The sequence below is a fragment of the Pan paniscus genome, chromosome 20, assembly GCF_029289425.2.
Source record: "Pan paniscus chromosome 20, NHGRI_mPanPan1-v2.0_pri, whole genome shotgun sequence".
Taxonomy (NCBI): Eukaryota; Metazoa; Chordata; class Mammalia; order Primates; family Hominidae; genus Pan; species Pan paniscus.
In genome coordinates, this window is record NC_073269.2 from 22,990,121 (window position 1) to 23,012,791 (window position 22,671).

The window sequence follows — 22,671 nt, forward strand, 5'->3', positions numbered from 1 at the left end:
CCAGCGATGGGGAGCTCACCCCTCCACGCCTGGGAGAAAATTTTTAGACCAAGTTGAGGTCTGTTCTGTCCTCCATGAGGTCTCACCCTGCTTTGGGGAAACCTCAGGAACCCCAGTCTGGGGTAGGGAGCCCAGCCATGGGGGTTTAGGGCTGGAGGAGCCCAGACAGGAGTGTGTGAGGATGGGACCCTGGAGGCAAGAGGAGGGTGGCCATCCTAGGTAGGGGGAACTGATGGGCAGAGGCCTGGAGACCAGAAGTGAAGGCAGGGAGATGTATGGTTCAGGCAGGTAAAGTACTATTACCAAAGTACTCCCAGGCGAGAGAGCGAACATGCACTTAGGAGACACCAGCTGTATACAGCACTAATTGCTGCCCTGTTGGGGAGAATCAGAAGGCAGGGTCTCAGCTTGGCGCGCTGGCTCACGCCTGTAGTCCCAGCACTTTGGGAGGCCGAAGTGGGCTGATCGCTGGAGGTCAGGACTTCAAGACCAGCCTAAGCAACATGGCGAAACCCCCATTCACGCCTATAGTCCCAGCTACTCGGGAGGCTGAAGCAGGAGATTCGCTTGAACTCTGGAGGCGGAGCTTGCAGTGAGCCGAGACTGCGCCACTGCACTCTAGCCTGGGCAACAGAGTGAGACTGTCTCAAAAAAATAAATAAAAATTTAGAAAATAGGCCAGGCGCGGTGGCCAACGCCTGTAATCTCAGCACTTTGGGAGGCCAAGGCTGGTGGATCACGAGGTCAAGAGATCGAGACCATCCTGGCCAACATAGTGAAGCCCCATCTCTACTAAGAATACAAAAATTAGCTGGGTGTGGTGGTGTGCGCCTGTAATCCCAGCTACTCTGGAGGCTGGGGCAGGAGACTCGCTTGAACCCGGGAGGCGGAGGTTGCAGTGAGCCGAGATCGCGCCACTGCACTCCAGCCTGGCGACAGAGCGAGACTCTCTCTCAAAAAGAAAAAAAAAATTAAAAAATTAAAAATAAATGAAGGTAGGGTCCGCCCCTTCCCTCTCCCCCGACCCTCCCCGCTGAGACAGAACAAACTGGGGACCTTTTGCAGGAGGTAAAGCGAGGAGGATGCGTAGGCATTGGGCATAACCTAAGGGGCGGGCGGGGGGTGGGGGTGCCCCGGGCCTCATGACTACATCCGCCCTTCTCCCAGGCGGCGACTGCGCCACGCTCCTGAAGAACATGGGCCCGCTGCCCGTGGACATGGCCCGCCTGTACTTCGCCGAGACGGTGTTGGCGCTGGAGTACCTGCATAACTATGGCATCGTGCACCGTGACCTCAAACCAGACAAGTGAGCTGAGCTAGCATGCGCGGGGCCTCGCGGAGGGCGGGGCCAGAGCGGCTGGGGCGGGGCCAAAGAGGATCAGGGCAGAGCCTCTGAGGTGCATCCCGGGACCCTTCAGGAGCCCCATCTGTCTGAGCTCTGTTGGTACCTCCTGACAGGAAGGCAGGGAATGAGCGCATGGTGAACATCTTGTGTGTACAGAGGAGAGGAGAGCAGACACTTAATAGGCGTCTGCTGTATGCAGGGGAAGGCCGGTGCACTTATGGAGGTGCTGCCAATCAAGGAGAGAGGATGTGCACTTAGGATGCACACACTGTATACAGGAGAAGGGGCTGCGCACCCAGAGCTGCTGCTGCACAAGGGGAGAGAACATGCACTTATAAGACACCAGCTACATACACAGAACAGGATTATGCAATTTGCGAGACCTTACATGTAAAGACAGTGACCGTGCATGTCTTGAGCACCTGCTGTATATTAGTGAAGGAAAGCAAGGAAGAGAACGTGTTTACTGACAGCCTTAGGATGTTTATTTTATTCTAGTATGTGGTAAGCACCTACTGCATGCCAGACCCTCTGTGGGCAACTGGGAGACACAGGGCCACCTGCTTTGAAACCCCTGTATTATTTTCTCCTCTGCATTTGTTGAGTGCCTGCTGTGTACAGGGAAAAAGGAATGCCTGTTTATCAAGTGTCCTCGAGATACGAGGCAAGAACTGACATTTCTCACATACATGTGTGGAAATGTGAAAATGAGTGTTAAGAGCCTTGCATGTAGGCCAGGCTTGGTGGCTCACACCTGTAATCCCAGCACTTTGGGAGACCAAGGCGGGCGGATCACCTGAGGTCAGGAGTTCAAGCCCAGCCTGGCCAACATAGTTAAACCTTGTCTCTACTAAAAATACAAAAATCAGCTGGGAGTGGTAGTGCACACCTGTAGTCCCAGCTACTCAGGAGGCTGAGGCAGGAGAATCGCTTGAACCCGGCGGAGGTTGCAATGAGCCAAGATCGTGCCACTGCACCCAAGCCTGGGCGACAGAGCAAGACTCCATCTTAAAAAAAAAAAAAGCACCTTGCATGTTTTCAGGGCATTTTGCAGTTGGCAAGTGGCTTAGAAAACAGACAGGTATTTGGCACCTGCTGTATACCTGGGCTTGTGCTCCATGCTCTAAGGAACTCAGAAGTATGAATAACTCCTTACACACTAACGTTGGGTTTCTATATCACATTTTCTTGGTTGGCATGTACTTGTTAGGCACCAGGTGTATACAAAATAGGCAGAAGAACAGTTATTAGGCAATGACTGTGTACCTGGCCCAGAACACTTTATCTTTATTTATTTATTTATTTTTTGAGACAGGGACAGTCTTTGTCGCCCGGGCTGGAGTACAGTGGCGCAGTCTTGGCTCACTGCAACCTCTGCCTACTGGGTTCAAGCAATATTCCTGCCTCAGCTTCCCGAGTAGCTGGGATTACAGGCATGCGCCACTACGCCCAGCTAATTTTTTTTTTTTTTTTTTTTTGAGACGGAGTCTCGCTCTGTCGCCAGGCTGGAGTGCAGTGGTGCAATCTCGGCTCACTGCAACCTCAGACTCCCTGGTTCAAGCGATTCTCCTGCCTCAGCCTTCCAATTAGCTGGGATTACAGGCATGCGCCACCACGCCCAGATAATTTTTGTATTTTTAGTAGAGACGGGGTTTCACCATGTTGGTCAGGCTGGTTTTGAACTCCCGACCTCAGGTGATCCGCCGGCCTCGGCCTCCCAAAGTGCTGGGATTACAGTTGTGAGCCACTGCGCCCAGCAAATGAACTCATTTTTAAAACTCTCACGCAGGTACAGTATATACTGCTGTTTAGGTTTTCCTATGGACTTAAATATATAAATGTTTTGCTACATCATAGTGTCTTATGCACCAGCTGTTTGAAGTCGCATTTCCGTGCACCTTCTGGGTGCATCTGCCACTTAAAAATACATTCCAGAGAATTCACTGTGTATAACCATCATTTAATGAACTATGTAGTCAGTACCTCCTGTTTGCTCCAGCTCTGTAAAGAAACAATTCTGTGCCGGCACTTTGGGAGGCCGAGGCGGGTGAATTACCTGAGATCAGGAGTTCAAGACCAGCCTGACCAACACGGCAAAACCCCGTCTCTACTAAAAGTACACTAAAAAATATATATATGTACACACACACATATACACACACACAGTAGAGACCAGGCATGCTGGCTCACACCTGTCATGCCAGCACTTTCAAAGGTGGGAGGATTGCTTGAGGCCAGCAATTCAAGACCAGCCTGGGCAACATAGCAAGACCTTATGTCTACAAAAAAAACCTTAGCTGGGTATGGTGGTGTGCACCTGTAGTTCCAGCTACTTGGGAGGCTGAGCAGGAGGATCGCTAGGGCCCAGGAGTTGGAGGCAGAGCTCCGCCCATCTCAGGCAGAGCCAAGGTCTAGGGCAGAAGGAGAGGCCAGGCACCCAGCCCCCCACCTCTGAGCACACCCCTAACCTGCCCACAGTCTGCTCATCACCTCGCTTGGCCACATCAAGCTCACGGACTTCGGCCTGTCCAAGATCGGCCTCATGAGCATGGCCACCAACCTCTACGAGGGCCACATCGAGAAGGACGCCCGAGAGTTCATCGACAAGCAGGTGGGCGGGCAGGTGGGTGGGCAGCCCCGGGATGCCTCCTCCTCTCTCCTGGGACCTCTCTTGGGCTGGGGGCTGGCCTCAGTTTCCCCGTTCTGCCTGGCCCAGGTGTGTGGGACGCCGGAGTACATAGCCCCCGAGGTGATCTTCCGCCAGGGCTATGGGAAGCCAGTGGACTGGTGGGCCATGGGCGTCGTCCTCTATGAGTTTCTGGTGGGCTGCGTGCCTTTCTTTGGAGATACCCCCGAGGAACTCTTCGGTCAGGTGGTCAGCGGTGCGTTTCCTCATGGGCCCGGGTTTGAGCTGCAGCCCCACCAGAGCTCTGGGCAGCGGTCCTCCATCCTCCACCCGCATGTCAGGGAGAGAAGCAGGAAGAGGGGAGGGAGTTGGATGCCAGGTGGGGAGGCGGCAGGGTGCTGAGTGAGGCGGGTGGCTGGATTAATTACAGGGTCACGGAGGCTTCACTGAAGTGACATGTGAGGCTGGGCACAGTGGCTCACACCTGTAATTCCAGCACTTTGGGAGGCTGAGGCGGGAGGATCATATAAGGTCAGGAGTTTAAGACCAGCCTGGACAACATGGTGAAACCCCATCTCTACTAAAAATACAAAAATTAGCCAAGCATGGTGGCGGGCACCTGTAATCCCACCTACTTGGGAGGCTGAGGCAAGAGAATCACTTGAACCCAGGAGGCAGAGGTTGCAGTGAGCTGAGATTGTGCCACTGCACTCCAGCCTGGGCGACAGAGCGAGACTCCATCTCAAAAAATAAAAAAAAGAAGTGACATGTGAGCAGAGACCTGCAAGAACCTGAGAATGAGAGGAAGCCATAGAGACAGAAAAGAGAAAGGTGGCTCTGAGCATAGGGCACAGCCGCAGCAAAGGCTGTCAGTGGGTACCAAGCCTGCCACGTTGCAGGGGCAGAGGAGGCCAGTGGCTTGGAGTACAGTGAAGTGAGGGGAAATGGTGGATGGTACTAGAAAGGGGTACCCTGCCTTCTCCCTCCCTCCCTCATTTTACCTCCCTCCCTCATTTTAGATGAGATCATGTGGCCAGAGGGAGACGAGGCCCTTCCAGCAGACGCCCAGGACCTCATCACCAGGTTGCTCCGGCAGAGCCCGCTGGACCGTCTGGGCACTGGTATGTAGTGTGGGGGAGAACCCAGGTGGGTGGCTCCTTCAGGCCCTGGGACCCAGGAAACGGAGGGATAGCGCCCGGGGTAGACAAGAGTTCTACTTGGGAAGCTGCATGGAGGAGGGGGTTTGCAGCTAGGGTTTTGAAGGATGCACAGGAGTTCTCCAAGAACCATCACAAGACCTTGGAAAGAATAGAAAGTAGCTGGGTCTGGTGCCCATATGGAGCACTGAGCCTGAATAAGTATGTGAGGCTGTGAAGTCACCAGGACCTGTGTCAAAGGCCCAGCCCAGAAGATCCCACTGTCCCAGTTTTCCCAGCCACCTGGTTAATCATTAAGGGACCGTTTGAGACTCATGCAGCCACCCATCACGTGGCCACTATGGCTCCTGTTCATGACTGAGGCTTCACTATGGGAGACGGTTGGGTCCAAGGTCGGGGATCATCACCTGCTCTGTGGAGCAGAAGTGGGAGAAGCCCGGGAAGGAGGCCCTCGTAAGGCTCTGGGCTTTCTCTAGGCCGTGTGGTCCCAGATAGCAGCAGAGAGAAGGGCAGAATCTTTGGAACCTGGGCAGCCTGGGTGCTTTTTTATTTTTTTGAGATTAGATCTCACTCTGTCACTCAGGCTGGAGTGGAGTTGCACAATCTTGGCTCACTGCAACCTCCGCCTCCCAGGCTCAAGCGATCCTCCCACCTCAGCCTCCTGAGTAGCCGGAACCACAGGCATGTGCCATCATGCCCGGCTAATTTTTATACTTTTGGTAGAGACGAAATTTCACCGTGTTGCCCAGGCTGGTCTCAAACTCCTGACCTCAAGTGATCTGCCCGCCTCAGCCTCCCAAAGTGCTGGCATTACAGGCATGAGCCACCATGCCTGGCTGCTGGCCTGGGTTTGAATCCTGGCTTGGTCCCTCTCCAGGCTCCTAAATGACAGCGGATTTTTGTTCCCATTTTTCTGGTTCGTTGTTGTTGTTGTTGTTGTTGTTGTTTTTTGAGACAGAGTCTTGCTTTGTTGCCCAGGTTGGAGTGCAGTGGTGCTATCTCAGCTCACTGCTGCAATCTCCACCTCCCAGGTTCAAGCGATTCTCTTGCCTCAGCCTCCCGAGTAGCTGGGAATACCAGCCACCACACCTGGCTAATTTTTGTGTTTTTAGAAGAGATGGGGTTTTGCCATGCTGGCCAGACTGGTCTCGAACTCCTGACCTCAGGTGATCCTCCCTTCTTGGCCTCCCAAAGTGCTGGGATTACAGGTGTGAGCCACTGCGCCCGGCCCATTTTTCTGGTTCTGTGTTGTCCCTACTCTGTCCAGCATGGGCAGTGGGGGTGGGGGGGCATCCTGTGGCGGGTGAGGTGAGGACCTGCAGGGCTCAGCGGGGCATATCTGCAGGTGGCACCCACGAAGTGAAGCAGCACCCCTTTTTCCTGGCCCTGGACTGGGCAGGGCTTCTCCGACACAAAGCCGAGTTCGTGCCCCAGCTCGAAGCCGAGGATGATACCAGCTACTTTGACAGTAAGGAGGGGTCCCCCTGGCGGGGGGAGGGGGGGGGCTCTGCCATCCCTCAGTCCCTGGGGGCAGAGGGCTGTGTGCCAGGCATTCCACCCGAGCTTGGCACCTCACCTTAGGCCTGGAGCTTCCGACTTCCTGAGCCTTCCAGGAATCTAGGGCGTGTGTCGGCCGCCCCCTGGCTGGATGTCCTGTGTGTCTGGGCTCAGGAGGCCACAGCATCCCTCAGGCTTCAGAAGGAGAAACCAAGGCACCAAGTGTGGCAGACCCTTGTCTGGGGTTCCCCAGCAAGTTGGGTCTCCTGGGTGTCCGTCCCTGACCAGGCATGGGGCCCCATCTGTTACCCAGGAGGGTAGGGCGCCTCGTGCAGCTTTTTTGGAGGCGTCCCTGCAGGGGCACTGTAGGTGAGCTCTGAGGAATGACTCTCTCTCTCCCCACTTGGGGTTCCTGCCCTTCAGTGTCCAGCACCTCCTTCAGAACTTGCTTCATGTCAGAGGTCTTCTCTGAGCTTCTGTTTCCTCTTCTGTAAAATGAGGAACATCCTTTATGTTTGAGATGCACAATTTTGGTCAGGCACAGTGGCTCAAGCCTTTAATCCCAGAACTTTGGGAGGCCGAGGTGGGCAGATCACCTGAGGTCAGGAGTTCGAGACCAGGCTGCCTGACCAACATGGAGAAACCCCATCTCTACTAAAAATACAAAAAATTAGGCAGGCATGGTGGTACATGCCTGTAATCCCAGCTATTTGGGAGGCTGAGGCAAGAGAATTTCTTGAACCCGGGAGGTGGAGGTTGCGGTGAGCTGAGATGGCACCATTGCACTCCAGCTTGCGCAACAAGAGCAAAACTGCCTGAAAAAAAAAAAAAAAAAAAGATGCGCAATTTTACCTAATTCTGTGTGACCCATTTCAAGGAATCACTGAAGCTCAGAAATAGGAATTCCCGCCCCTGGTCCCACAACCTGTTTTTTTTTTTTTTTGAGACGGAGTCTCACTCTGTCGCCCAGGCTGGAGTGCAGTGGCACGATCTCAGCTTACTGGAACTTCTACCTCCCGGTTTCAAGCAATTATCTGCCTCAGCCTCCCGAGTAGTCGGGATTACAGGTGCCTGCCACCATGCTTGGCTAATTGGTCCCACAACTTTTTAATTATTTATTTTTTGAGATGGAGTCTCGCTCTGTCACCCAGGCTGGAGTGCAGTGGTGCGATTTCGACTCACCACAACCTCTGCCTCCCAGGCTCAAGCGATTCTCCTGCCTCAGCCTCCCAAGTAGCTGGGATTACAGGCCCGTACCACTACTGCCCAGCTAATATTTGTATTTGTAGTAGAGATGGGGTTTCACCATGTTGGCCAGGCTGGTCTCAAACTCCTGACCTCAAGTGATCCACCCACCTTGGCCTCTCAAAGTGCTGGGATTACAGGCGTGAGCCGCCGCACCCGGCCCCACAACTTTTTAGGGACACAGCTGGTTTTGATCCCCAGATATCTGCTCTGCTGCCCAAGCCTCCTGTGGTCCTTAAACACACCAGGCACTGTCCCACCTCAGAGCCTTTGCCCTGGCAGTGACCCTATCCTGAGATGCCCTCCCCGTATTGCCACACCGCCCTTGAGATCATCTCTGGGCATCAGGCGTGCTGCATGTGCCTCTCCCTCCCACAGCACGTTCGGAACGTTACCGCCATCTGGGCTCCGAGGACGACGAGACCAATGATGAAGAATCGTCCACAGAGATCCCCCAGTTCTCCTCCTGCTCCCACCGGTTCAGCAAGGTGGGCCCGGGTCCCGAGGGGAGCCACTGCTCAGAAAACATTGCATGATGTCTGTTTGCTTTCGTATCTGTTTTTTGATTTTGCTTTGTTTTGTTCTGTAGAGATGAGGTCTTGCTATGCTGCCCAGGCTGGTCTCCAACTCCTGAACTCAAGTGATCCTCCCACCTCGGCCTCCCAAAGTGCTAGGAATTGTATTGGCTTTTTGTTTTGTTTTGTTTGAGATGGAGTCTCGCTCTGTTGCCCAGGCTGGAGTGCAATGGCTCAGTCTCGGCTCACCGCAACCTCTGCCTTCTGGGTTCAAGCGATTCTCCTGCCTCAGCCTGCCGAGTAGCTGGGATTACAGGCGCCTGCCACCACACCCAGCTAATTTTTTGTATTTTTAGTAGAGATGGGGTTTCACCATGTTGGCCAGGCTGGTCTCAAACTCCTGACCTCAGGCTATCCTCCTGCCTCAGCCTCCCAAAGTGCTGGGATTACAGGCATGAGCCACCACACCTGGTCAAATTTTTTTGTATTTTCGGTAGAGATGCTGTTTCACCATGTTGGCCAGGCTGGTCTCAAACTCTTGACCTCATGATCTGCCCGCCTCGGCCTCCTAAAGCGCTGGGATTACAGGCATGAGCCACCACACCCGGCCTTGTTTTTTTTAATTTTGTTTTGTTGTTTTAATTTGCTTTTGTTTTAACCATTTTAAGGCAATTTCCGAGGCAGATGGATCACTTGAGGTCAGGAGTTCAAGACCAGCCTGATTAACATGGTGAAGCCCTGTCTCTAATAAAAATACAAAAATTAGCCAGGCGTGGTGGTGGGTGCCTGTAACCCCAGCTACTCGGGAGGCTGAGGCAAGAGTATTGCCTGAACCCCAGAGGTGGAGGCTGCAGTAAGCTGAGATCACACCGCTGCACTCCAGCCTGGGCGACAGAGCGAGACTCTGTCTCAAAAAATAATGATAATAATAAAATAAAGTGTACAATTTCATGGCATTCAGCACATTCATAATGTTGTGCAACCATCACCTCTATCTAGCTCTCAAATGTTTGATTCCCCCAAAAATTTGTACCCATTAGCAACCACTCCCCATTTGTCCTCCTTCAGCTTCCATCTTTATGGATTTGCCTGTTCTGGGCATTTCATATCAATGAAATTCACACTATGTGGCCTTTTGGGTCTGGCTTCTCTTACTCAGCGTCATGTACTCAAGGCTCATCCCTACTGCAGTGTGGACCAGTGCTTGCTTCCTTTTTATGGCTGAGTAATATTCCATCATATGGATGGAACACATTGTTTATCCACCCATCTTTGATGCACATTTGGGTCTATTCCACCTTGTGAATACAGGTACCATTTTAGTTTATTTACTTATTTATTTATTTATTGAGATGGAGTCTTGCTCTGTTGCCCAGGCTGGAGTGCAATGGTGCAATCTCAGCTCACTGCAACCTCCACCTTCTGGGTTCAAGCGATTCTCCTGCCTCAGCCTCCCGAGTAGCTGGGATTACAGGTGCGCGCCACCACACCCGGCTAATTTTTGTATTTTTAGTAGCGACCGGGTTTCACCATGTTGCCCAGGCTGGTCTCAAACTCCTGTCCTCAAGCGATCCGCCTGCCTCAGCCTCCCAAAGTCCTGGGATTAAAGGCATGAACCACCGCACCTGGCCCTGGATGTTATTTTATGACCTCACGAGCTTAACTTACATTCCCTATTTTTTTCATGATCTGATCAAAAAATGCTCCACTCTGCTTTAGGCCTGGGCCCCAGGCAGGACTTTCTAGTCAACAGCAAAAACGCAGCTTGGTAGCCTGGCCCCTGAGCCTCAGTTTTTCCATCTGTACAATGGGCTAAAGTCTATGCTCTTTTAGGGATGTAGGGAGTGAGGATTTAGAGAAGTGACTCATACTGAAGCACCTGGTACATAGGAATCACTGGACTAAGCCAGCTTTCTTTTTTTTTTTTTTTTTTTTTTTGAAACAGAGTCTCGCTCTGTCTCCTAGGCTGGAGTGCAGTGGCACGATCTTGGCTCACTGCAACCTCCGCCTTCCGGGTTCAAGCCATTCTCCTGCCTCAGCCTTCCAAGTAGCTGGGACTACAGGCATGTGCCACCACACCCAGCTAATTTTTGTATTTTTAGTAGAGACGGGTTTTCACCATGTTGACCAGGCTGGTCTTGAACGCCTGACCTCAAGTGATCCGCCCACCTCAGCCTCCCAAAGTGGTGGGATTACAGGCATAAGTCACCAGGCCTGGTCTAAGCCAGCTTTCTTGCCATCTTTGCTACTGGTTTTTTTGTTTGGGTTTCTTTTTTTTTCTTTTTTTGAGACAGGGTTTTGCTATGTTGCCCAGGCTGGTCTCAAACTCCTGGGCTCAAGTGATCCTCCCAGCTGGGCCTCTGAAAGTGCTGGGATTACAGGCATGAGCCACCGCACCCGGCTTACCATTCTTTTGTCTTGCCTCCCAGGTCTACAGCAGCTCTGAGTTCCTGGCCGTCCAGCCCACTCCTACCTTCGCTGAAAGGAGCTTCAGTGAAGACCGGGAGGAGGGGTGGGAGCGCAGCGAAGTGGACTATGGCCGCCGGCTGAGTGCTGACATCCGGTAGGTGGCCTGGGGAAGTGTAGGCAGATCCAGCTTCCAAGCCTGCTGGGAGGTAGAGAGACAAAATCTGATGCAAAGGGAGTTTCCTAGTGGCCAAGTAGAAAAGGGTCAAACATATTGACCAGCCTATCAGGTCCCTGGCAACCTTGCTCCCTTTGGCTCTGTGTTCCTCACCATGCAAACATAAAACACCTGTGTACCATCATGCTACTAGGTACACTTTTCCTTCTGTCCAGAATGCCTTTTGCTTACTAACTCCTGTTCATCCTTCAAAGCTCAGACCCAACAGAAACAGTCAATGTCTGCTAGAGGATGGGTGTTGGAAGCTGGCCTTTTTTGTTTTTGTTTTTTTTTACGGAGTCTTCCTCTGTTGCACAGGCTGGAGTGCAGTGGCGCAATCTCGGCTCACTGCAAGCTCCGCCTCCCGGGTTCACGCCATTCTCCTGCCTCAGCCTCCCGAGTAGCTGGGACTACACGCACCTGCCACCACACCCGGCTAATTTTTATATTTTTAGTAGAGACGGGGTTTTGCCGTGTTAGCCAGGATGGTCTCGATCTCCTGACCTCGTGATCCGCCCTCCTCAGCCTCCCAAAGTGCTAGGATTACAGGTGTGAGCCAATGTGCCTGGCCTTTTTTTTTTTTTTTTTGCCTAGTTTTATTTATTTATTTATTTATTTATTTATTTATTTATTTAATTGATCATTCTTGGGTGTTTCTCGCAGAGGGGGATTTGGCAGGGTCATAGGACAATAGTGGAGGGAAGGTCAGCAGATAAACAAGTGAACAAAGGTCTCTGGTTTTCCTAGGCAGAGGACCCTGCGGCCTTCCGCAGTGTTTGTGTCCCTGGGTACTTGAGATTAGGGAGCGGCAATGACTCTTAACGAGCATGCTGCCTTCAAGCATCTGTTTAACAAAGCACATCTTGCACCGCCCTTAATCCATTTAACCCTGAGTGGACACAGCACATGTTTCAGAGAGCACAGGGTTGGGGGTAAGGTCACAGATCAACAGGATCCCAAGGCAGAAGAATTATTCTTAGTACAGAACAAAATGAAAAGTCTCCCACGTATACTTCTTTCTACACAGACATGGCAACCATCCGATTTCTCAATCTTTTCCCCTCCTTTCCCCCCTTTCTATTCCACAAAACCACCATTGTCATCATGGCCCGTTCTCAATGAGCTGTTGGGTACACCTCCCAGACGGGGTGGTGGCCTGGCAGAGGGGCTCCTCACTTCCCAGTAGGGGCGGCCGGGCAGAGGCGCCCCTCACCTCCCGGACGGGGCGGCTGGCCGGGCGGGGGGCTGACCCCCCCACCTCCCTCCCGGACGGGGTGGCTGCCGGGCGGAGATGCTCCTCACTTCCCAGACGGGGCGGTGGCCGGGCGGAAGGGCTCCTCACTTCTCAGACGGGGCAGTTGCCAGGCAGAGGGTCTCCTCACTTCTCAGACGGGGCGGCCAGGCAGAGACGCTCCTCACCTCCCAGACGGGGTCGTGGCCGGGCAGAGGCGCTCCTCACATCCCAGATGGGGCGGCGGGGCAGAGGCGCTCCCCACATCCCAGAGGATGGGCGGCCGGGCGGAGATGCTCCTCACTTCCTAGATGTGATGGCTGCCGGGAAGAGGCGCTCCTCACTTCCTAGATGGGATGGCGGCCGGGCAGAGACGCTCCTCACTTTCCGGACTGGGCAGCCAGGCAGAGGGGCTCCTCACATCCCAGACGATGGGCGGCCAGGCAGAGACGCTCCTCACTTCCCAGACGGGGTGGCGGCCAGGCAGAGGCTGCAATCTCGGCATTTTGGGAGGCCAAGGCAGGCGGCTGGGAGGTGGAGGTTGTAGCGAGCCGAGATCACGCCACTGCATTCCAGCCTGGGCACCATTGAGCACCGAGTGAACGAGACTCCGTCTGCAATCCCGGCACCTCGGGAGGCCGAGGCTGGCGGATCACTCGCGGTTAGGAGCTGGAGACCGGCCTGGCCAACACAGCGAAACCCCGTCTCCACCAAAAAAATACGAAAACCAGTCAGGCGTGGCGGCGCACGCCTGCAATCGCAGGCACTCGGCAGCCTGAGGCAGGAGAATCAGGCAGGGAGGTTGCGGTGAGCCGAGATGGCAGCAGTACAGTCCAGCTTCGGCTCCGCATCAGAGGGAGACCGTGGAAAGAGAGGGAGAGCGAGACCGTGGGGAGAGGGAGACGGGAGACGGGAGATGGGAGAGGGAGAGGGAGAGGGAGCTTTTTTCTTTTTTTAAGAGACTGGTTCTCACTCTGTCTCCCAGACTGGAGTGCAGTGGCACGATCATAGTTCACTTCAGCCTCAGCCTCCCGGGCTCAAGAGATCCTCTCAAGTAGCTGGGACTACAGGCATGCACCACGGCACCCAGCTAATTTTTTAAACAATTTTTTGTAGGCCAGGTGCAGTGACTTACACCTGTAATCCCAACACTTTGGGAAGCCGAGTCAGGTGGATTACCTGAGGTCAGGAGTTCAAGACCAGCCTGGTCAACATGGCGAAACCCCGTCTCTACTAAAACTCCAAAAATTTAGCCGGGCATAGTGGTGCACGCCTGTAATCCCAGCTACTTGGGAGGCTTAGGCACGAGAATTGCTTGACCCTGGGAGGCGGAGGTTACAGTGAGCCAAGATCGTGCCACTGCACTCTGGCCGGGGTGACAGAGCGAGACTCTGTCTCAAAAAAAAAAACAAAACAAAAAACAAAAAATTGTAGAGATGGGGTCTCCTTATGTTGCCCACCCTGGTCTCGAACTCCTGGCCTCAAACAATCCTCCTGTCTCAGCCTCCCAAAGTGCTGGAATTATAGGTGTCAGCCACTGCACCCAGCCTGGAAGCTGGGTTTTAATAGTTGAATAGGAAGCCGGGTGCGGTGGCTCACGCCTGTAATCCCAGCACTTTGGGACCCCAAGGCAGGCAGGTCACTTGAGCTCAGGAATTCAAGACCAGTCTGGCCAACATGGTGTAACCCCGTCTCTACTAAAAATACAAAAATTAGCCCAGTGTGGCGGCAGGCACCCGTAATCCCAGCTACTTGGGAGGCTGAGGCAGGAGACTCACTTGAGCCCTGGAGGCAGTGGTTGTAGTGAGCTGAGATTGCACCACTGCACTTCAGCCTGGGTGACAGAGTGAGACCCTGTCTTTAAAAAAAAAGTGAATAAGCGGTCTCCAGGTGGACAGAGAGGACAGTGCAGACAGAAGGAACTCGTCCTGTCTATGCAAATTACCCTTGACTGCAGACTGAGAGTTAAGATGTGGCCATGAAAGGTGGCTGAGTATCCTGGGGCCTGGCAGGGGTGATGCAGGCTCTTCCTCCCTGCAGGCTGAGGTCCTGGACATCCTCTGGATCCTCCTGTCAGTCATCTTCGTCCCAGCCCGAGCGGGGTCCCAGCCCATCTCTCCTGAATACCATCAGCCTAGACACAATGCCCAAGTTTGCCTTCTCATCAGAGGATGAGGGGGCAGGCCCAGGCCCTGCAGGCCCCAAGAGGCCCGTCTTCATTCTAGGGGAGCCTGACCCCCCACCAGCGGCCACCCCAGTGATGCCCAAGCCCTCGAGCCTTTCTGGTAAGTGGGGCCCTGAGTAAGAGGGATGATGTCATGGAAGTTTCCCAGAGGAGGGGCTATTTGAGATGGGTTTTCAAGGATGAGTAGGAGTTCTCCAGAGCCAACAAAGGCTTTAAGAGAGGAGAAGCCAGGGTCCCAGAGAGACCTCCAGCCCCCAAGGAACCCCAGTCTAGGGTAAATGCCCCCAGCTTCATAGAGTCAGGATGGGACCCCTAGCTCCCAAGATGGGGGAACTAAGGGTCTAAATGGGTGTAGAGGAAGGCTTCCTGGAGGAGGGGACTTGAAGACTTTTGCATAGAGAATAATTTGGGAAGGGAGTGCAGGAAGAGGGAACTGCATGAGCAAAGACCAGGAGGCTGGACTGTGTAAATAGTGACCAGGGAGGAAGGGCCTTAAGGTCCCTTTAGGACCACATGGTGAGTTTGAGGGGCACCCGGCTGACCCTGCTGACCCTCTAGCCGACACAGCTGCTCTCAGCCACGCCCGCCTACGGAGCAATAGCATCGGCGCCCGACACTCCACACCAAGGCCTCTGGATGCCGGCCGGGGCCGCCGCCTTGGGGGCCCAAGAGACCCAGCCCCTGAGAAGTCCAGAGCCTCCTCCAGCGGTGGCAGTGGTGGCGGCGGTGGGGGCCGCGTGCCCAAGTCAGCCTCTGTCTCTGCCCTGTCCCTCATCATCACGGCAGGTAATGCCCAAGGCCCCCTCTCACCTTTGTCTGTCTGCACCCATTTTAACCAACAGGGTGGGGGCCCTTCCTGAGTTGGGGAGGCTGGGGATGAGCCCCAGAAGAGGGGAGGAGGAGTAGGACACATGGAGAGCTGGGGAGATGGTGTTCCCAGTAGAGGGCACTGCACGTGCAAAGGCCTGGTGGGGTGACCATGCTTGGGACATTGAAGCAACAGCAAAGTGGCCAGGGTGGTCGTTGTGGTGGGAAAGAGGGGGCCCCAGGGGAGACCTGTGAGGGAGTGAGTGACCCCCTCCCTAACCCCCTGCAGATGATGGCAGCGGCGGCCCCCTCATGAGCCCCCTTTCCCCGCGCTCTCTGTCCTCGAACCCGTCGTCCCGTGACTCTTCGCCGAGCCGAGACCCGTCCCCTGTGTGTGGCAGCCTGCGGCCCCCCATCGTTATCCACAGCTCTGGCAAGAAGTACGGCTTCAGCCTGCGGGCGATCCGCGTCTACATGGGTGATAGCGACGTCTACACTGTGCACCACGTCGTCTGGGTGAGTGCCGAGTGGGAATGGCAGGGACCCGGGTTCTAGTCTGACTCTGCCCGGTCATGTCCCTTCTCAGAGCTGCATTTTGGAGCCTGGCAGGGTTAGGTAGACAGAGCTGGTGCCACCGAGTTCATCTCGGTCCCTGTCATTTGGCAGGGAGGAGGTCAGATGAGAGAGACAAGGATGGATGGATGGAGGCTCACAGATCCCAAGTGGCATTAACCTCCCAGCTCCATATGGGGACGCACTGGGCATGTTATCCTTCCTCTCCCAGCCCAAGGGCGTCGAGGCATGCCCTCCCTATTGGTTGCTCCCTGAACAGACACAGAAGGCTTTCTGGAGAAGGGGGCGTAGGAGCTGGGGCTTTGATGGGTGAGTAGGAGTTCCCCAGAATCAGGGAAACGGAGGCAGCACAAGAGGCAGCAGCTTGCTGGGGTCCCACAGCAGACCCAGCCTGGGCTGGGGTCTCCAGATGTGGGGCCCAGGCCATTGACCCCACCGTTCTCGTCTGCCCCCAGAGTGTGGAGGACGGAAGCCCCGCCCAGGAGGCGGGCCTGCGGGCTGGGGACCTCATCACCCACATCAACGGGGAGTCAGTGCTGGGGCTGGTGCACATGGACGTCGTGGAGCTGCTGCTGAAGGTGCGGCACCCCCACTGCCCACCCTCAGGGCTCCCCGGCACCCCTTGGCCGCAGCTCCCGGTTCCCTGTGGTTCTCCGCGTCCAGACACACAACCCCACATTCAATGTCAACTCCAGACCTGGCACATCCACTTCCTTCGGCCCAGAATACATGTCCTTCTTCAGCCCCCAACATCACCCCTTAGAGCTGCTCCTCCAGGAAGCCCTCCCTTCTCCCTGGGCACCCTCACGTCTGTTCCTCCCTCTGGCCTGAGGCCTGGAGGTAGGAGATGGGCTCAAGACAGGAGGAAGGGCCGGGCGTGGTGGCACACTCCTGTAATCCCAGCACTTTGGGAGGCCGAGGCGGGATGATCACCTGAGCTCAGGACTTTGAGACCAGCCTGGGCAACAGAGCGAGACCCCCATCTCTGCAAAAAATTTAAAAAAAACATTAGCTAGGCATGGTGGCATGCGCCTATAGTCCTAGGTACTTAGGAGTCTGAGGTGAGAGGATCGCTTGGGCCCAGGAGGTTGAGGCCATAGTGAGCCGTGATCGTGCCATACTGCACTCCAGCCTGGGACACAGAGTGAGACCCTCCCTGGTTCTAAAAAAATAGAGGGCTGTCATGTGGGCAGCTGCATGGGTGGTTCATTGAATAGCTGGACACTGGGTAGGTGTCTTTGGCCAAATGACTCATGGGCCATTAGGTGAGTGATTGGGGGATGGGGAGATGTTGGGGTGATTGGGTGGATACCAGATAGGTGGGTGACAGACCCCGGGAGGGTGGAGAGTGAAGAGGGCAGGCCTCGATGGGCGTTGACCGCAGAGGGAAGGATCTTAGCAGGAGGGGTGGTGCTCCCTGGGCTATTGTTTGACCGGATATATTGGGTAGGTGACTGGTTGTGTGGATGAATGGATGCTGGGGTGGTGGGTCCCAGCTGGTGCCCGGAGTGAAGGGGACATAGCAGCTGCCTGGCAAGTGCTGGGCCCTGTGAGAGGCACAGAGGCAACCCCTCACCATCCCTCCCACAGAGCGGCAACAAGATATCCCTGCGGACCACGGCCCTGGAGAACACCTCCATCAAGGTGGGCCCCGCCCGGAAGAATGTGGCCAAGGGCCGCATGGCACGCAGGAGCAAGCGGAGCCGTCGGCGGGAGACCCAGGATCGGTGCGCGGCAGTGACCACCAGGGAGCGGTACACAGGGGGCGGGCCACGGGGACTGGGGTTCTTTTTTTCTTTTCTTTTTCTTTTCTTTTTTTTTTTTTTTGAGACAGAGTCTTGCTCTGTTGCCCAGGCTGGAGTGCAGTGGCTCAATCTCGGCTCACTGCAACCTCCACCTCCCGGGTTCAAGCGACTGTCCTGCCTCAGCCCCCTAAGTAACTGGGACTACAGCGTGCACCATCATGCCCAGCTAATTTTTATATTTTCAGTAGAGACAGGGTTTCGCCATGTTGGCCAGGCTGGTTTCGAACTCCTGACCTTAAATGATCCATCTGCCTCGGCCTCTGAAAGTGCTGGGATTACAGGTGTGAGCCACCATGCCTGGCCAGGAGCAGGGGTTCTGAAGCCTCCGGTTTTCTTACCCCAGGCGGAAGTCACTTTTCAAGAAGATCTCCAAGCAGACCTCCGTGCTGCACACCAGCCGCAGCTTCTCCTCCGGACTCCATCACTCACTGTCATCCAGTGAGAGCCTCCCCGGCTCGCCCACCCACAGCCTCTCCCCCAGCCCCACCACTCCCTGCCGAAGCCCAGCCCCTGATGTCCCAGCAGGTGGGTGCACCCCGACCCCCCGCCGCCCTGGCTACCCTGGGAGCAAGGGCTGGTGGGCCCCAGGAGGGAGGAAGGAGTTCAGGGGATGGAATGACACGATGTAGGGAAAAAGATGACCAGGATCCTGGTGTCTAGCAGGGAACCTGGGAGTACTTAGAGACGAGTGCAGGTGCCAGGGAAGGATGCACCCAGCAGAGGAAACATCATGGACAAATGGGGCTAGACAGGAGGGTGGGAAAACTGAGAAGAGGCCAGGCGCGGAGGCTCACGCCTGTAATCCCAACACTTTGCGAGCCCGAGGCAGGAGGATCACTGAGCCCAGGAGTTTGAGACCAGCCTGGGCAACACAGGGAGACCCCATCTGTACAAAACATAAAAAAATTAGGTGGGTGTGAGGCCAGGCATGGAGGCTCACACCTGTAATCCCAGCACTTTGGGAGGCCGAGGCAGGTGGATCACCTGAGGTCGGGAGTTCAAGACCAGCCTGGCCAACATGGAGAAACCCTGTCTGTACTAAAAATACAAAATCAGCCAGGTGTGGTGGCACATGCCTGTAGTCCCAGCTACTAGGGAGGCTGAGGCAGGAGAATCGCTTGAACCCGGGAGGTGGAGGTTGCGGTGAGCCGAGATTGAGCCATTGCACTCCAGCCTGGGCAACAAGAGCAAAACTCTGTCTCAAAAAAAAAAAATTAGGTGGTTGTGGTAGTGCACACATGTGGTCCCAGCTACTCTGGAGGCTGAGATGGGAGGATCATTTGAGCCCAGGAGGTCAAGGCTGCAGTGAGCCATGATTGCACCACTGCACTCCAGCCTAGGCAACAGAGTGAGACCCCATCTCAAAAAACAAAAGGAAAGAAAAAAAAAAAACACAGAAGTGATACAGAGAAGGCTTTCTGGAGGAGGGGGAGTAGGAGTTGGGGCTTTGATGGGTGAGTGGGAGTTCACCAGAGCTAGGCCAAGGAAACAACCCTGAGCAGGAGGCAGAAAAGTCTGGCATGAACCAGGCATGATGGCTCATGCCTGTAATCCCAGCACTTTGGGAGGCCAAATCAGGCGGATCACTTGAGGTCAGGAGTTTGAGACTAGCCTGGCCAACATGGTGAAACCCCAACTCTACTAAAAATACAAAAATTAGCCAGGTGTGGTGGCACATGCCTGTAGTCCCAGTTACTTAGGGGGCCGAGGCACGAGAATCATTTCAACCTGGGAGGTGAAGGTTGCAGTGAGCCAAGATCATGCCACTGCACTCCAGCCTGGGTGAGAGAGCGAGACTCTATTGAAAAAAAAAAAAAAATTAGCCAGCCATGGTGACGTGCACCTGTTGTCCCAGCTACTCAGGAGGCTGAGTTGTGAGGATCGCTTCAGCCCAGGAGGTTGAGGCTATGATTGAGCCAGTGCACTACAGTCTGGGCAACAGAGCAAGACTCTGTCTCAAAAACAAAAACAACCAGGCATGATGGGTGGCCACATGGAAGGATGTGGGCTTTAGCAGTTTTTGTCAGTCCCACAGCTCCACTTCCGGGCTGGGGACATTGAGGCCAGCAGCCCTGACCTATGCTTATCACCCACAGATACCACTGCATCCCCACCCAGCGCATCCCCGAGCTCCAGCAGCCCCGCCTCCCCAGCTGCTGCTGGCCACACCCGCCCCAGCTCCCTGCACGGCCTGGCTGCCAAGCTTGGGCCACCCCGCCCCAAGACTGGCCGCCGCAAGTCCACCAGCAGCATCCCGCCCTCCCCGCTGGCCTGCCCACCCATCTCCGCGCCCCCACCCCGCTCGCCCTCGCCCCTGCCCGGGCACCCGCCCGCACCTGCCCGATCCCCGCGGCTGCGCCGGGGCCAGTCGGCTGACAAGCTGGGCACAGGGGAGCGGCTGGATGGGGAGGCGGGGCGGCGCACTCGTGGGCCAGAGGCCGAGCTCGTGATCATGCGGCGGCTGCACCTGTCCGAGCGCCGAGACTCCTTCAAGAAGCAGGAGGCTGTGCAGGAGGTTAGCTTCGATGAGCCGCAGGAGGAGGCCACTGGGCTGCCCACCTCAGTGCCACAGATCGCCGTGGAGGGCGAGGAAGCCGTGCCAGTAGCTCTCGGGCCCACCGGGAGAGACTGATCCCCTGCCAGGTCTCTCCCTGGCATCAAAGTTACGCGTTTTCTTGTGCAATGTTTTTTCCGTAAAGTCACGCCTGGATGGGGACTGAGCCACCAGCCTGACACCCAGAAGGCGAGAAGCCATCTCGGTCCTTGCTGGAAGGTGGAGACATCGCTTGTGTTCTGGTGTCAATCGGGGCTGGATGGGGCAAGAATGGGGGACAAGGGTGGCTTTGTAAATAGCAGCAAATCCCTGCAACTAATTTATTACTTTTTTTTCTTTTTCTTTTTTTTTTTTTTTTTTTTTTTTGAGACAGAGTCTCACTCTGTTGCCCAGGCTGGAGTGCAGCGGCATGATCTCAGCTTACTGCAACCTCCGCCTCCCAAGTTCAAGCGATTGTCCTGCCTCAGCTTCCCAAGTAGCTGGGATTACAGGTGCCCACCACTATGCCCAGCTAATTTTTTGTATTTTTACTACAGACGGGGTTTCACCATGTTGGTCAGGCTGGTCTCGAACTCCTGACCTCATGATTCGCCTGCCTTGGCCTCCCAAAGTGCTGGGATTACAGGCGTGAGCCACTGGGCCCGGCCTAATTTATTACTTTTTATAAGCGATAGCCGTACTGAGCCGCCCCCTGAAGGCGGCTGCCAGGTCTTGCCCCAGGCACCTGGGACTCTGTTTGCAGGCTCTGCCCTCTGGGCTGAGAAGGATGCACTTTGGACAAGTCATCTGTGTTTGTGTTTTCCAGTTTTTCTGTACTTTTTAAGTGTTTTGTGTTACCTGGTCTCATTCCCCTCCCCACACCTACCCATTTGAGGGGATGGAGTTGAAGTCACCTGGTCACCTGTACCGGCCCAGTTCGGCTACAACCTGGAGTGTCCGTAAACAATTCCTCTCACCCACAAAACAATGTAATCCCAGCGATGGACTGGATTCTGAAGGCCACTTCCCACCATCATAGCTGCCATCCCCAGGCAGTGCCTGCTCTATATATAGAGTCTGCCTCCAATCCTGCTGGCTTCAGCCTGGAGAAGGGATATGGGAGCTGGAGCTTTGATGGATGAATAGGTGTTCACCGGATCTGGGCAGAGGGGTCATCCGCTCCCCAGGTGGGCACTGATAAAGGAAGGTACAGGCCTCACCTGGAACTGCCAAGGCAGCCTCCAGAAATGCTCGGCTGTCTCGGGGCACGCTCCAGTATGCCAGTCCTGTGGGATTATGTCCAGCTACTTCCAGAAACACTCAGTGTCCCCTCCCCTCAGGCTCTGCCTCGGCCTGGCCTTGTCCAGTCTACCCTGGACAAGATGCCGTGTGTTTGAGGCCCAGCAGAGTAAGCCCTTGGCCGTGATGTGTCTGAAACACCTGTTAGGGGTTCCCTCCATATGTCAGAGCCTCTCTGGGATGAAGTTCAAACCAGAAAACCCAGTCGAGGCTCAAGTTTGAATTTCAGCTTCACTGTGTGGCTCTGGGAAAATGGCTTTCCCACTCTGTGCCTCAGTTTCCTTGTGTTTACAAGACTAATCCCATTGACTGTTTATTAAGCACCTACTGTGTGCCAAGCGCTTTTACGTGGCTTCTCCCTCAGCCAGCCTTGAGAAGGCTGGAGGTGGTGTCATCACCTCCATTTTACAGACAAAGCAGCTGAGACCCCAGCGAGGGGCAGAGACCTGTCCCACGATCACCCAGCAGGAGTCGTGGCAGAACGGAGCATCAGCCAGACCCTGTTGTGGGCGTTTGTCATCAAGGGAGCTTGAATGGAGGGTCTGGTGTCAGATACAGCCGACTCCAGCCCCAGCTCATCCCCCATGTTGCTGTGTGACCCACTGGGCACTCTGGTGAGGGAGCTTTCCAGACATCAACAGCCCACTCTGCTTCCCTTTCTGAGTCCCCTGTCCAGCACTGCCTAGTGTTGGAGGGTAGACCAAGGCTGTGCATGATTCACCCCCTCCTTCCATCCTGGAGCTGGCAGTGAATAAAAGCCCGTATTTACAAAGATGAGCTCCAACGTCTGGATTTGTGAGGGGCTGAGAAAGGAGGAAGGGAAGAGTGGGGAGGGGAGCGGAGTGAAATAGACCCATGGCTCAAAGTCATTGCAAGTGGGTTTTGAGGACTGCATAGCAGTTCGCTGTTGAGATTCTTCCTGATGCCATCGCTGGTACCAGCCTCCTGCTACCCTCTCCCTGCGAGTACTCCATCATAGCCCTGCCTTTAAAAGCTTCCTCCAGACATCTGGGTCCTGAGCTATGTTTTTTATTTTTATGTTTTTGAGACAAGGTCTCGCTCTGTAACCCAGGTTGGAGTACAGTGGCGCAATCACGGCACATTGCAGCCTCGACCTCCTGGGCGCCCTGGGCTATGTTAATAAAATAAATAAGCGGCGGGGCGCGGTGGCTCACGCCTGTAATCCCAGCACTTTGGAAGGCCAAGGCGGGCGATCTCCTGAGGTCGGGA

The 22,671-nt window shown here is 55.0% G+C and overlaps 1 protein-coding gene across 30 annotated transcripts in view; it reads left to right on the forward strand.

Moving 5' to 3' along the window:
• Positions 1 to 22,213, forward strand: part of MAST3 (microtubule associated serine/threonine kinase 3) — a 55,664-nt gene extending 33,451 nt beyond the window's left edge. For 19 of the 30 annotated variants that reach the window (XM_034946363.4, XM_057300773.2, XM_034946364.4 and 16 more), the window contains 14 exons: positions 1,168 to 1,306; positions 3,824 to 3,956; positions 4,062 to 4,227; positions 4,991 to 5,092; positions 6,474 to 6,596; positions 8,249 to 8,358; positions 10,815 to 10,948; positions 14,280 to 14,524; positions 14,983 to 15,210; positions 15,521 to 15,747; positions 16,260 to 16,382; positions 17,395 to 17,558; positions 17,953 to 18,134; positions 19,706 to 22,213. In XM_034946363.4, coding sequence (XP_034802254.3) covers positions 1,168 to 1,306; positions 3,824 to 3,956; positions 4,062 to 4,227; positions 4,991 to 5,092; positions 6,474 to 6,596; positions 8,249 to 8,358; positions 10,815 to 10,948; positions 14,280 to 14,524; positions 14,983 to 15,210; positions 15,521 to 15,747; positions 16,260 to 16,382; positions 17,395 to 17,558; positions 17,953 to 18,134; positions 19,706 to 20,241 — 2,612 coding nt within the window. In that variant the 3' untranslated portion in view covers positions 20,242 to 22,213. The remainder of the gene's footprint in view (positions 1 to 1,167; positions 1,307 to 3,823; positions 3,957 to 4,061; positions 4,228 to 4,990; positions 5,093 to 6,473; positions 6,597 to 8,248; positions 8,359 to 10,814; positions 10,949 to 14,279; positions 14,525 to 14,982; positions 15,211 to 15,520; positions 15,748 to 16,259; positions 16,383 to 17,394; positions 17,559 to 17,952; positions 18,135 to 19,705) is intronic. The other 11 variants (XM_057300775.2, XM_057300777.2, XM_057300776.2 and 8 more) reach the window with 1 other exon arrangement.
• Positions 22,214 to 22,671: the final 458 nt, after the last annotated feature.